The sequence below is a fragment of the Chlorocebus sabaeus genome, chromosome 11, assembly GCF_047675955.1.
Source record: "Chlorocebus sabaeus isolate Y175 chromosome 11, mChlSab1.0.hap1, whole genome shotgun sequence".
Classification (NCBI taxonomy): domain Eukaryota; kingdom Metazoa; phylum Chordata; class Mammalia; order Primates; family Cercopithecidae; genus Chlorocebus; species Chlorocebus sabaeus.
The window spans coordinates 33,185,299-33,200,543 of record NC_132914.1 but is presented as its reverse complement, the minus strand read 5'-3'; the positions used below and the strand labels follow the sequence as shown (position 1 = coordinate 33,200,543).

Sequence of the window (15,245 nt, the reverse complement as noted above, 5' to 3'; positions counted from 1 at the left end):
AAATAATAAAGCTGCAATGAAACAGTAAATATATTACAAGTTTGAAGTTTTTTTCTTTCTTCCACAAGGCAGTTGATGAAGGTAAGGAATATATTACTTTTGATCACAGCTATATTTATAGTGACTATTTGCATTATGTTTGGCAAATGGAGATCATATACTAGTGGAGAGGCACTTTAACAATGTTGATACAAGTGAACACTGAGTATTTTAGAAGCACAGAGGAGGTATCAAATTCAGCAAGGGAGAGAATGCAAATGTATAGTAAATCAGTAAATATACATATTTTAAATAAAAAAGAACAAATGGTACATGGATATGACAAATCTGAAGATGATACATGAATGGCTAAAGTTAGACACACTGTCTTAGAAAAAATTCTATCACTTGTTCATCATTTATAATGTAATAACAATAACAGATACTTTGGCTCAGAAGACCTAACTGATGAATGAAAATGATTTCTTTCAACTCCCAAAGTTATGGAGTTAACTGAGGAATATCTAACGCAGGACTAAAAGAAAAAGAAATCTTGTATGCTATGTACTTACGAAGCAAAAAAAATCCAATTTCAGTTAAAAACCAAGATCTCAGAGAGTTTCAATCTAATAGTCCGTACCCAGAGGAAATGACAACAGATGGCAGGAGCAACCCAGGAATTGATACTTCAAATTATTGAGACTAAATTTCTCTTCATGGCCACCTTTCTTAGCTCCTGGGCAACCAAACAAATTGCAGCCAATGGCCTTTATATCTCTTGTGTGTTTTTGTTCTGCTAATCTGTTGTTATGTCAGTTTAATTCGTAGGCCTAGCTGGAGACCTAAAAGGTAAGTAAACTGACATAAAACCATATACAAGATCACGAATTAGAAAGGACCAGTAAATCCTTTGTATAGCAACATAATCCAGATTATGAACACTATATTATAAAACAAAAAAAGAAAATAAAAATCAAGGAGTAAAGAAATTACGATTTTATCAAATAGACAATTATTAACTTTTAAAAAGATTTCCCAAATTAGTTACATAAGAAGGGAAAAGATTACAAATTGTAGGCAATATTCTAAGGATGCAGTTTATTATTAGTCTCTATTGGCATTATAGACGATGAGAATGGAAAACCTTAAAGTTCTGATTCCTTCTCTTCTTGATATTTCAATTATTTATTTATTTAGATTTTTTTCCTTTCTTCAGACACAATATTAATTCTAGAGATCAATAGTGTGACATTTAAAACATGCAAAATCATTTCCAGATTTGTGTTTCACACTCTGAGAACAGTGCAGTATGCAAACACAGTCTTTCCCTACTTGATTATTAAGCTCTCTAGAGCAAGTAAGCTTTTCAGGTAAAAGGTGCCCTGAATCCAACATACCTACTATAACATTTACTTAGCTGAATAAGATCCGCTAAGTACAATTCTGCTAGGATATGAACAACTGCAGAATCATGTTGTAAGAACCTTATTATATATCTAGAGCTAAATGAAAACAACATGTCTATTGGAAAGCCACCACAGTAGGTTCATTTTTTCTATTTTATCTTATATGTGTGTGTGTATATGTGGGTATAAATACACACACACACTGTCACCCAGGCTGGAGTGCACTGGTGCAATCATATCTCACCGTAACCTCAAACTCCTGGGCATAAGTGATCCTACATCTCAGTCTCCAGAGTAGCTGGGATTACAGGTGAGAGCCACCTCTCCTGGCTTCATTTTCTTTTGAAATAGATTTCTTGGGAACTTTCTTACTGCTTGCCTCATCTCTACTCTCCCACCCCCTATGTGGCCTAGATTCCGGCCACACTGAATTGCATCTTCCATTGTAATCTTGGGAAGGTTCTCTCAGGCCTTCAGGCTTTGGCACATACGGAGAATGGTCCACTTGGCAAAATCCCGTAATTCCCACAAGGCTCACCTCAGTCATCAACTCTTTTTCAGAAGGCTTACCTGACTCTTCCACCTCTTGCCCTCCCATCCTGCCTCAAAAATCTTCAAATATCTTCTCAACTAACATTTGTCATTTTGTTTTATAATATTTTACAACCAGGGTTGCCTCTCTAGACTTTTGAGTTCCTTGATGAACAGGAAATGAGTCTCATCTTTGTTTCGGCTCAATACTTCTTGTAACCCATGATTATAGGTTAACATTCAACTGTTTCTTTTTGGAGACCAAATCTCACTCTGTCACCCAGGTGGAGTGCAGTGGTGCAATCTCAGCTCACTGCAACCTTCGCCTTCTGGGTTCAAGTGATTCTTGTGCCTCAGCCTCCAGAGTAGCTGGGATTACAGGCACCTGCCACCACACCGTTAAGTTTCGTACTTTTAGTAGAGATGGGGTTTTGCCATGTTGGCCAGGTTGGCCTCAAACTCCCGACCTCAGGTGATCTGACTGCCACAGCCTCCCAAAGTACTGGGATTACAGGCGTGAGCCACCGTGCCCAGCAACATTCAGCTCTTAAGGAAAATTACTATTTCATAAAATGAATTCATATTTAATCTTACTGCTCCTATCAAAGACTGAAAAAGTAACACACAGCTACTTTGAGAAGTAAATGACTAGAAAAGGATTCAAAAACACATGAAAGAACCCTACCTATGAAAGCACTTTGTACTTGCACAAGATTAACATATATGAGACATCTATTTTTCAGATAACCATATAATATCTATGTGAAATTTTGTGGCAGGATACAAAGTTTCAAAATGCAAGAATGCCCTTCATCTGCCCCTTTCTTTGTTCAGCCGTCCTTGGCTCTTCTACAAGAACCTGTGAAGAACTGGATCTTACCGACCCAGATAAGACTTTTGTATTATATATAAGGAAGAAAGGAATAACAATCAGAATAAAAAAACTCGGGCACAGTGTCTCATGCCTGTAAGCCTAGCACTTTGGGAGGTCGAGACAGGTGGCTCACCTGAGGTCAGGAGTTCAAGACCAGCCTGGACAACATGGCAAAACCCTGACTCTACTAAAAATACAAAAATTAGCTGGGCGTGGTGGCAAATGCCTATAGTCCCAGCTACTTGGGAGGCTGAGGCAGGAGAATCGCTTGAACCCGGGAGGTGGAGGTTGCTGTGAGTTGAGATTGTGCCACTACACTCCAGCCTGGGAAATGAGAGCAAAACTCCATCTCAAATAAATAAATAAATAAATAAATAAAATAAAAAAACTACTATGCACTATTAACTAAAAGACCTAACAACTCAAAGGATATAGACAGGAAAAATAGTGTTCACACTCACTTATTAGTATTTCAGGGAAATACAAATTAAATCCATAAGCTGATACTATTTCAGACAAATCAGATTGACTACAATTTGAGCATTTCTTTTTACTTTTTTTCTTTTTTTTTGAGACAGAGTCTCACCCTCTCGCCCAGGCTGGAGTGCAATGGCGCGATCTCAGCTCACTGCAACCTCCGCCTCCTGGGTTCAAGCAATTCTGCTGCCTCAAACTCCCGAATAGTTGGGATTACAGGTGCACACTCCCATGACTGGCTAATTTTTTCTATCTTTAGTAGAGATGGGGTTTCACCATGTTGGCCAGGCTGGTCTCGAACTCCTGACCTCGTGATCCACCCACCTCGGCCTCCCAAAGTGCTGGGATTACAAGTGTGAGCCACCATGCCTGGCTTGACTAGAATTTTAAATCTGACAATACCAAGTATCAGTGAAGATATCAAGTAATGTGAACACAAGATTTTTGATGAGAGTATAAATTTATAAAACCACTAAGAATTCAGCATTCAAAAAATATATATCCTAGAACAATTCTCATACCTCTATATAGGGTGTTTCATTTTTTCATTAATTAAATGAATATTTATTGAATATCCACTAGGTTCTAGGCACTTGAGCCTATGAATGAGCAAAGGAAAAATAAACAAAAAAATATCAAGTAAATCATTTATTGGAAGGAGGTAAGTGCTAGAAGAAAACGTGGTGAGGGCTAAAAGAACAAGATCAATACGATCCAGGGTGTGGGAAGTCAAAGGGAGGGCAGATTTCAGTCTTAAACAGGGTGTTCAAAGTTAGGCCTCCGTGAAAAGTCAGGATTTGAGTAAGCCTTGAAGCGGAAGGAATTGTTTGGGGAAGGGCTTTCCAGCAGGTGGAATGAGAGCCAGGGACACCTGGGGTCTGGAGGCCAGCAGAACTGGAGCAGAACGAGCATGTGGACAAAAGTAGTGCATAGGGAGGCCTGAGAAAGTAGACTCTGGACCACTTATTCTGACTTTGCATGAAATGAGAAGTCCCTGCAGGGTTCTGAGCTGAAATGTAACATGATATAACTTAACTTTCAGCAGGATCACTCTGGGAGCTGTGTTGAGAATGTAGAGGAGGAACAGGGGAGAAGCAGGGTGGACAATTAAGTGGATATTATAGAAATTCAGGCAAGAGATCACAGTGCTTAGGAAAAGGCAGTGAGAAATACTTGGATTCTAGGTATATTTTTAAAGTAGATTTCCTGATAAGATTAAGTGAGACATATTAGAGAAAGAGAGAGGAGGCAAGGATGACTCTGAAGCCTTGGGTCTCAACTAAGAGAAGGATGGAATGGTGGTCAAGTGACATAGCAGGCAAAGCAATTTTTGGAGAGGAGAATAGCAGTTCAGTCTCATACATGTTAAGTTTGAGATCTCTATTAGACTATAAATAAGTTGGGTTTTATTACACCCAAATTTACAGATGTAAATAGGAAAAAAAATTGATTATTCAAAGTGATTATCTAGAATGAAAAGAAACTAATTGCCAGTTTAAGTCAGTAGTCTTCAATTACTCTTCTTTTTAAAAACAGAAACAACAAAAGCTGGCTATGTATAAATGCATTATAATATTACACTTTTAAAAGAATGGATCATTATACATAGACTTTTACTTTAGAAGCTAATGAATAGGTTTAAGTACTCTATATTTATGTAAGTTACTCAAACAACAATGTGGCTCTTTAAAGCATTTAATGATTGAGACATTATGTGACAATTTGCACTTTATAAAAATAATCAGGAATTACGGAGGATGTTCTGGATAAAAGCTGTTAAGAGAAAAAGAACTATTAACTTTAATTACTAAAGGAGTTATTTTGAGTCACTGTCTAGCATGGTAGGAAACAGGCCAGTATTAAAAGTGGTGAACAAGAAGAAAGACTTATGCTGGAGGTTGCTCAGTAATTTGTTTGACTATTAGGATTGGTATGAAGTGAATAAGCCATTGTTTCCAAGGCCTTAGGGTATTTTCTGAGGCTAAGGCAAAACAAGCTCTAATTATGAAACAAATCCATTTCGAAATCTACGTATTTCAATTTGGATCCAAATGCAAGTTTATCCAATATCTAATCTAAAATTTATCTTTCTTTCTGCTGATTTTGAAACAACATGCAAAGGGCTGCCATTCTGGTCATTCCTTTTTCAGGTTTAAAATAAAACTTAGCTCATTCACCTTTTAAAAACCTACAAATAATTTTTCAAAAATATTTACTTACTGGTAATTAATAAACATAAACCATATATTGTGCCAGAGACATTACTACATAATCACCACTAATAAAGATGTGCAATACTTTCCCCTTTTAAAATTATCACAATAGGCCGGGCATGGTGGCTCACGCCTGTAATCCCAGCACTTTGGGAGGCCAAGGCAGGCAGATCACCTGAGGTGAGGAGTTCGAGACCAGCCTTGCCAACATGGTAAAACCCGATCTCTACCAAAAAATACAAAAATTAGCTATGCGTTGTAGTGCATGCCTGTAGTCTAGCAACTGGGGAGGTTGAGGCAGGAGAATCACTTAAACCTGCGAGGCGGAGGCTGCAGTGGGCCGAGATTGCACCTCTGCACTCCAGCCTGGGTGACAGAATAAAACCATCTCTCTCAAAAAAAAAAAAAAAAAAAAATTCCCACAATAAATTATAACTATAATCTTCTTAGCAATCTACATAAGGAAAAAAAAGATATAATTATGTGCTTATTTTTATCTAGATCAGAGTTTTGCAAATGCAGCAACTGATATTATAGTTTGCATAAATTCTTAGTTGTGAACTGTCCCGTGCATTGCAGGATATAGAGCAACTTTACCCTCTACTCACCGGCTGCAAGTAGCAACTCCCACAAGCAGTGTCAAGCAGAAATGTCCCCAGATACCACCAATGTCCTATTGTCGGGAGAGGATATGCAAGTGTGGGCAAAACTGTCTCTGCTTGAGAACTACTCACCTAGAATAAGAGTCCTAAATTAAACTAAAACAACATAGTGTTGTGGGTAGCAACTATCCGGGGCTGGTGGCATGGGCAGTAAAGGAATTCACCAAGACAGGTAGCTAGAGAAAGGCATATTTATTAGACAAAATACGAAAATACACTGCAAGAAAGCAACAGGCAGATCAGCAAGAGAGGAGCTGACTACAAAGAGACAAAGGTTTCCTGGGGATTTTACAGCATGGTGCTGGAGAGGGCTACATGCAGTACCGATGATGCCAAGGTTGCAGTGAGCTAATTTCCATTTTTCTATCAGCCATGTGTCTGGTGATAAGTCAGTGCAGGAAGATTGTGAGTTATTTGCACAGGAGGGCTACATGCCCTGGACCAGGAAGAAAGGCAGACTTAACAGTTTATCTGCTTTTTCTTTCTGCTTTCCCCTGCTCCTGCCAGCCTGACTCCCCTTCCCTTGTTAGGACCCCACACAGTGACCTTGAAGCCCCAGCAACCTCACCATTCACAACTTGTAAGGGATTTGCAGTGAGGCAGGAACAAAGGTGTCAGGGTGATAATTCCTTGCTCCACGCAGTAGGTCCCTATTAGCACCCCCTTCTCTTCTCTGCCTCAGTCACCCAAATGTTAGGAGAAATTAAAATTAGCTCTCTCCACTAAACAAACACTCATTATTGGGTACTGTTGATTGAATTACTGACCAATCTATGTAGCAGCTCATCTGACAATACTAAGATGTAGCCTCATTTCAGGGACGTTGGTCGCTACATGGCACATGTTCAAAGTTTTAAACAATAGCAGAAACAAAGGGGAAGAAATGTAGCAATATAGCAGTATTATTGAAGACTGGTTATGTACTATGTGAGCGGACACATAGGCAGAAAAAACTGAGCCGATGAGTAAAATATACAGCAGTTCAGGTTGTAAAGAATGAGAAAAAATAAAGTTCGTATGGAGTGCTATGGTCTGAGTGTTTGTTTGTGTCCCAAAATACATGTTGACATCCTCATTCCCAAGGTGACAATATGAAGAGGTGGGGCCTTTGGGAGGTGATTAGGTCATGAGGACTGAGCTCTCATTAATCAAATTAGTGCCATTGAAAAGAAGCCCCAGAAAGAGCTCTCACCCCTTCCACCCTGTGAGGTTATAGTGAAAAGATGGCCATCTACAGACCAGAAAGCAGGCCCTCATTACACCCTGAATCTGATCTTGGACCCATCTGTGGACCAGAAAGCAAGCCCTCATCAGACCCTGAATCTGATCTTGGACTTTCATACCACAGAACTGTGAGAACTACATTTCCATTGTTTATAAGCTACCCAATTTATGGTATTTTGTTACAGCAGCCTGAACAGACTACAGCATAGGGAAATATAAAAGGACAGGGTGAAAGGTGGGGTTAAAACTTTAGCCATGGGTATCAGGGAAAGGCCAAACACCACTTGAAAGTATTGTGAAAAAGAAGTATCAAGTACTCTGTGATTTGTTTAATATCTGCAAATATTCCCTTTAGTTAGAAAAGTATATATACATAATTACCCCATATTTAAGATAGGAAGTAAATATGTATTTAAATAACTATACAGAGGTTTTAATATAACCACAAAACAGCAAAAGCAAGGTTAGTGTTGTCTACTTAAAAAGGGGATTATTTTGGCACATGCAGCTCAGGAAGGACACTCTTATTATATCTCTCAATACACTGACTTTGGAAAACAATGAAGTATTGCAGTGCACCTTCAAAAATAAAGGCTTTTTAAGTAATGAAATTCTTCCTTTGATCAGGAAAATTACATCAACTAGAATTGTATTCATTATTAATATTCTTACCACACACTGGATCTTTGTCAACTCGGGTCTAATGGGTGAAATGGAATTTCATATTTTGGAAATAAAAAGGCTCAAATCATGGTCAAAAAAAGTCATATGCTTATATTCACATCAATGCTATAAGGGAGCAGTGTAGTCAAAAGAAATGGTTGTAAGATCATGAATAGGCTACTCATCTGAATCATCAATTATCTGACCTTGCTTGATAGTGATATTCCATATCACCACAAATATAACTGTAGTGAGAACAAGACAAATATCCCATAATCTAGAAGATTTATTTTAAACTTGTTCTAAAATTTTTTTTCAGAAATCCTTAAAACATACAACTTTAAGGAATAACACCACTTATTTTATAATGTATGCTCTAGAATACATTTTTCTTTGCAAGAACAGGAAAGAGACCTAAGTAAACACAAAATACGCAAAAATAGAAGTTGATTTTTCCCAACTGTAGTAACTCTGACAATGCCCAGTATTGTTTCTCATATCTGTTTAGCATTCATTATAAATGAAAATCTATAAGGAAGAAACTACACATTAAACCACAGGGTAGCTTAGCTTTTGTGTTCCATTTCAAAAGGCCTTGCTCTCTATCATCAAAATTGTAATTTTTTGCTTCTCAAAGTTAACACCAAGTTCACTGGAAATTTATTTGTAAAAGGAAATGGTCACTGAAAAAAATCATTCAAGCTTCCTACCATTATGGCTTTTTCTTTACCCTCACTGGCCACAGAATCCTGAATGAAGGGCTGTTACTGTTCCTTTCTGTGGAAGAAACAATACCTCCACAGAAAGTGGAAGTATAAAAATACTATCAGGTGTTTTCAGGCCCCACCTCCTTAATATTTTCAAGTCATGTTCTTGATAAGTACATGAAGTGCTGTTTTAGAATTACGTTTCACAAATGCTGACATCCAGCAAATCATTTCTTTCTAACAGTAGCTCCAAACACATTTATTACACAGACAGTAAGTCCCTGTGCTAGGTCAGGCATAATAAAGAGATCACAGTTCCGTTAAGATGACATGCAAACAATTTCAGCGACATGAAAAGATCCATAAAAGAGAAATGTATGTTGTTTCAGGAGCAGAGCAAATAGCAACCTCTGCCTGAGAAGATGCACAGATGGACTATTCTCTAAAAATTAATGTACCCAATTCCTTCCTTCTAGCTTAAAACACTTTCTTTGTGGCCATCATTTTTCTGGTTAGCCTTCTTTGATCAACGAAGTACCCACCCTGATCACAAACCCTCAATGAGCATACCTTGTGGCTTTGGACTTGCAGCTGAGTGTTTCGCTGGCCTGTTCCCATTTATTCCCTGAGCCTCTTCTTCAGATACATTCTCACCAACCAGTGTGGTTGTGCTGCTTATGGAGCAAGGCGGAATTAAAGCGATCTTTGGACAGGTACTGCTGCTACCTGCAAGAGTTCAGAAAGAAAGGGCAGGTAAGTATGGAGGCATAGCACAACGCTGTCTTAGAAGTTAAATTTCTCCTGAACTCATAAAACAAAAACAGTCATCGTTATAAGACTAAGCACAGAAATATTTTTCCCACATGGACTGGCCTTGACAAACAATTTTCCTGGGAACTATCTCATTCCATGTGCTTTAGGAATCTTATAATGGATGTTGACAGAAGACTGTTATACACAGGCCTCCTCTCCTTGCAGGGCCACAGAAAGGGCAGAACGCAGCTGCTACAATGTAGGCGAAGGAAAGGACGGAATTAATCCCTTAAAAGCCTTCCTTTTTAGTGTTAGGTCTGTGGCTAGTCATAGAGCAACTCAAAAGAACAAAGGAGGAAAGCCCAACGTGACAGCTGACCTAAAGACTCTAGAAGAATGGCTCGATTAGAAACGAACAAATACGCGCACGCGCCCACGTCCACACACACCCTCGTGCCCACTAGGCTTACTCAGACTCCACATCAGCATCCATGACATACTTTAACAGTGACCCATGTTTTCCAAAGAAGGGTGGCAAGATTATACAGATAACATGGTCACATTTACATAGAACTCAAAAAACCCCAAAATGTTCTTTAAAATCACACAAATACATCATGAGACATAGATGAAGAGGAAAAGATTAAATTTTTGTTCACATTCTGGTATAAAAAATTATATGTTGAATTTCAGAGGCTTTTAAAGAAGTCATGTGTCAGTGTTCTCTCTTTATTATGCATATTAGATTTCCTTCTCTTCTGGTTGACATGGTGATATTAAGATGACTGACTCTGCTTCAGAGAAAATAAAATTTCTACCAGGAAATTCACTATAATTGAACCAAATAATGCAATTTAAGGAATTATCATTTGGTTAAGAAACAAAGCGTTTCATTTTTATAGAATCCAAATATCTCAAAGAGAACTCTTAGAGATTTTTTTAAGCCTTAATTATTGAAAAGAAGAGAAGCTATTTTTAAAAAACCCAATCAACTTTGAGTAAAAAAACCCACCTCTCTTAATCCAATTCATTATTAAATAATATCGATTAAAAACCACGCGGTGGCTCATGCCTGTAATCCCAGCACACTGGGAGGCCAAGGCAGGTGGATCACCTGAGGTCAGGAGTTCAAGACCAGCCTGGCCAATATAGTGAAACTTCGTCTCTACTAAAAATACAAAAATTAGCGGGGTGTGGTGATGGGCGCCTGTAATCCCAGCTACTTGGGAGGCTGAGACAGGAGAATCACCTGAACCCGGGACAAGGGGGAGGTTGCGGCGTGCCGAGATCCCACCACTGCACTCCAGCCTGGGCAACAAGAGCGAAACTCCGTCTCAAAAATAAATAAATAAATAAATAAATAAATAAACAACCAACCAAAAAAACCACCTTTGTGCTTTATTTTCTGTTGCTCTCCTTAAAATTTATCTTAGTAAAACAGATTTTGGAAAATATCAAGAGTTCCAAGTACCTTCTCAACAGGTCTTTCAGAGCTGATACCAAAACAGAAATTAAATGACACTAGGAGTTTGAGACCAGCCTGGGCAATATAATGAGATCTTCTCTTTACTTAAAAAAAAAAAAAAAAAAAAATTAGCTGGGCATGGTGGTGCATCTTTGTGGTCCCAGCTACAGGGGAGGTTGAGGTGAGAGGATCTCTTGAGCCCAGGAAGTTGAGGCTGCAGTGAGCTATAATCACACCACTACACTCCAGCCTGGTGAACAGAGGGAGACCTTGTAACTTTGAGAAAAGAAAAAAAAAAGCTGGGGTGGGAGGGGTGGTACTCATCAGACACCCTTCTGCTAAAATGGTTTATCAGCAAGATTAAGCATTGTTTAGTAAAATATAACAAGAATTTAGAAAGCAAAAGTAATGAAGGATTATTTGACAGATTATTATTAAAATTATAAAAAGGCCAGGTGCAGTGGCTCACGCCTGTAATCTCAACACTTTGTGAGGCTGAGGCAGGCAGATCACTTAAGCCTAGGAGTTTGAGACCAGCTAGGCAGCCACAGCGAAATCCTCTCTCTTCAAAAAATCCAAAAAAAAATTAACTGGGTGTGGTGGCATACATCCGTAGTGTCAGCTACTTAGAAGGCTGAGGTGGGAGAATGGCTTAAACCTGGGAGTTTGAGGCCACAGTGAGCTGTGATCACACCATTGCACTGCACTCCAAACTGAGTGACAAGCGAGACACCATCTCAAATACAATTATAAACAGAAGAAAAACAGTTCAAACTTTTAAATGTGTAAGCTCACCTATCTTCTTGGAAAAAAGTATGTGAAATAGGCAAAATATATCCCTAAAATCCACAACACATCATGCAACTACTTGGCCTTTTTGGGGGAAAATCTGGATGGTTTTCACAGTGACACTAAGAATGGCTTAAAGGCCACCTTTGAGCCTGCTAAAGGCCACCTGCCGGGGACTTGTGAAGGATGCCTGTACAGGCCCAAACAGTGCAGAGCCACAGCTCAACTACAAACTCAAGGAAGAAACTAATGTAATTGTAAATTGAGACCCTGAGACATCATCAATTTATAAGAGAAAGCAGCAACAATACTATTCAAAGGGGGCAATTAATGGCTTAAATGAGAAAACGAATTACACTGAGTCTTTTTAAAAAGGTCATCACTATTACACATTAAAATATGAAAAAAGTTTGACAGTCTATTTAGAAATAAAACATGTCTTACCTAAATATTAATGTGAATGAAAACTAGGCACTTAATTTCTAGACAGCAAACTTTCAGGGTATGGTAGGTTTTGCAAGTGTCATGTTTATAGAGAATATCTCTCATGACTTTGCCAAAATGCGTGCAATAAGAGATCAACTGTGCATCTATTTTTAAAATAAGTTCATCAAAAGTCATGATTACACATCTTTTGCCAGAGGCAAATAGATCAACATTTCAGAACACTGTTTATTAAAACAAGTCTCTAAACTTCAGCCACTATCACAAAGCATGAAAACATGGTGAAGGACACAGAGAATATTTACATTTTTAAACATGTGTTTAAAAAAACAAAAAGGCAATGACAAATACATAGAGATCATATGTAGCTGCAAGGCTAAAAATACTATTAATAATTATTTGACTCCCACACAATAATAATGGGAGACTTCAACACCCCACTGTCAACATTAGACAGATCAACAGGACAGAAAGTTAACAAGGATATCCACGAATTGAACTCATCTCTGCAGCAAGCAGACCGAACAGATATCTACAGAACTCTCCACCCCAAATCAACAGAATATACATTCTTCTCAGCACCACATCGCACTTATTCCAAAATTGGCCACATAATTGGAAGTAAAGCACTCCTCAGCAAATGTAAAAGAATAGAAATTATAACAAACTGTCTCTCAGACCACAGTGCAATCAAACTAGAACTCAGGACTAAGAAACTCAATCAAAACCGCTCAACTACTTGGAAACTGAACAACCTGCTCCTGAATGACTACTGGATACATAACAAAATGAAGGCAGAAATAAAGATGTTCTTTGAAACCAATGAGAACAAAGATACAACATACCAGAATCTCTGGGACACATTTAAAGCAGTGTGTAGAGGGAAATTTATAGCACTAAATGCCCACAAGAGAAAGCTGGAAAAATCTAAAATTGACACTCTAACATCACAATTAAAAGAACTAGAGAAGCAAGAGCAAACACATTCAAAACCTAGCAGAAGGCAAGAAATAACTAAGATCAGAGCAGAACTGAAGGAGATAGAGACACAAAAAACCCTCCAAAAAATCAATGAATCTAGGAGTTGGTTTTTTGAAAAGATCAACAAAATTGATAGACCGCAAGACTAATAAAGAAGAAAAGAGAGAAGAATCAAATAGACGCAATAAAAAATAAAAAAAGGGATATCACCACCGACCCCACAGAAATACAAACTACCATCGGAGAATACTATAAACACCTCTACGCAAATAAATTAGAAAATCTAGAAGAAATGGATGATTTCCTGGACACTTACACTCTCCCAAGACTAAACCAGGAAGAAGTTGAATCCCCGAATAGACCAATAGCAGGCTCTGAAATTGAGGCAATAATTAATAGCCTACCAACCAAAAAAAGTCCAGGACCAGATGGATTCACCGCTGAATTCTACCAGAGGTACAAGGAGGAGCTGGTACCATTCCTTCTGAAACTATTCCAATCAATAGAAAAGAGGGAATTCTCCCTAACTCATTTTATGAGGCCAACATCATCCTGATACCAAAGCCTGGCAGAGACACAACAATAAAAGAGAATTTTAGACCAATATCCCCTGATGAACACTGATGCAAAAATCCTCAATAAAATAATGGCAAACCGAATCCAGCAGCACATCAAAAAGCTTATCCACCATGCTCAAGGGCTTCATCCCTGGGATGCAAGGCTGGTTCAACATATGCAAATCAATAAACATAATCCAACATATAAACAGAACCAAAGACAAAAACCACATGATTATCTCAATAGATGCAGAAAAGGCCTTTGACAAAATTCAACAGTCCTTCATGCTAAAAACTCTCAATAAATTTGGTATTGATGGAATGTATCTCAAAATAATAAGAGCTATTTATGACAAACCCACAGCCAATATCATACTGAATGGGCAAAAAACTGGAAAAATTCCCTTTGAAAACTGGCACAAGACAGGGATGCCCTCTCTCACCACTCTTATTCAACATAGTGTTGGAAGTTCTGGCTAGGGCAATCAGGCAAAAGAAAGAAATAAAGGGTATTCAATTAGGAAAAGAAGAAGTCAAATTGTCCCTGTTTGCAGATGACATGATTGTATACTTAGAAAACCCCATCATCTCAGCCCAAAATCTCCTTAAGCTGATAAGCAACTTCAGCAAAGTCTCAGGATACAAAATTAATGTGCAAAAATCACAAGCATTCTTATACACTAGTAACAGACAAACAGAGAGCCAAATCATGAATGAACTTCCATTCACAATTGCTTCAAAGAGAATAAAATACCTAGGAATACAACTTACAAGGGGATGTAAAGGACCTCTTCAAGGAGAACTACAAACCACTGCTCAGTGAAATAAAAGAGGACACAAACAAATGGAAGAACATACCACACTCAGGGATAGGAAGAATCAATATCGTGAAAATGGCCATACTGCCCAAGGTAATTTATAGATTCAATGCCATCCCCATCAAGCTACCAATGAGTTTCTTCAAAGAATTGGAAAAAATTGCTTTAAAGTTCATATGGAACCAAAAAAGAGCCCGCATTGCCAAGACAATCCTAAGTCAAAAGAACAAAGCTGGAGGCATCACACTACCTGACTTCAAACTATACTACAAGGCTATAGTAACCAAAACAGCATGGTACTGGTACCAAAACAGAGATATAGACCAATGGAACAGAACAGAGTCCTCAGAAATAATACCACACATCTACAGCCATCTGATCTTTGACAAACCTGACAAAAACAAGAAATGGGGAAAGGATTCCCTATTTAATAAATGGTGCTGGGAAAATTGGCTAGCCATAAGTAGAAAGCTGAAACTGGATCCTTTCCTTACTCCTTATATGAAAATTAATTCAAGATGGATTAGAGACTTAAATGTTAGACTTAATACCATAAAAACCCTAGAAGAAAACCTAGGTAATACCATTCAGGACATAGGCATGGGCAAGGACTTCATGTCTAAAACACCAAAGGCAACGGCAACAAAAGCCAAAATTGATAAATGGGATCTAATTCAACTAAAGAGCTTCTGCACAGCAAAA

At 38.2% G+C, this 15,245-nt stretch overlaps 1 protein-coding gene across 7 annotated transcripts in view; it reads right to left on the bottom strand.

The window, feature by feature from the left end:
* Positions 1–15,245, bottom strand: part of FGD4 (FYVE, RhoGEF and PH domain containing 4) — a 257,216-nt gene that overhangs the window by 73,346 nt on the left and 168,625 nt on the right. For all 7 annotated transcript variants that reach the window (XM_037990137.2, XM_037990138.2, XM_037990140.2 and 4 more), the window contains exon 2: positions 9,307–9,462. Coding sequence is in view for 5 of the 7 variants with exons in the window: in XM_037990138.2 (XP_037846066.1) it covers positions 9,307–9,462 (156 nt within the window). In the remaining 2 variants the exon portion in view is untranslated. The remainder of the gene's footprint in view (positions 1–9,306; positions 9,463–15,245) is intronic.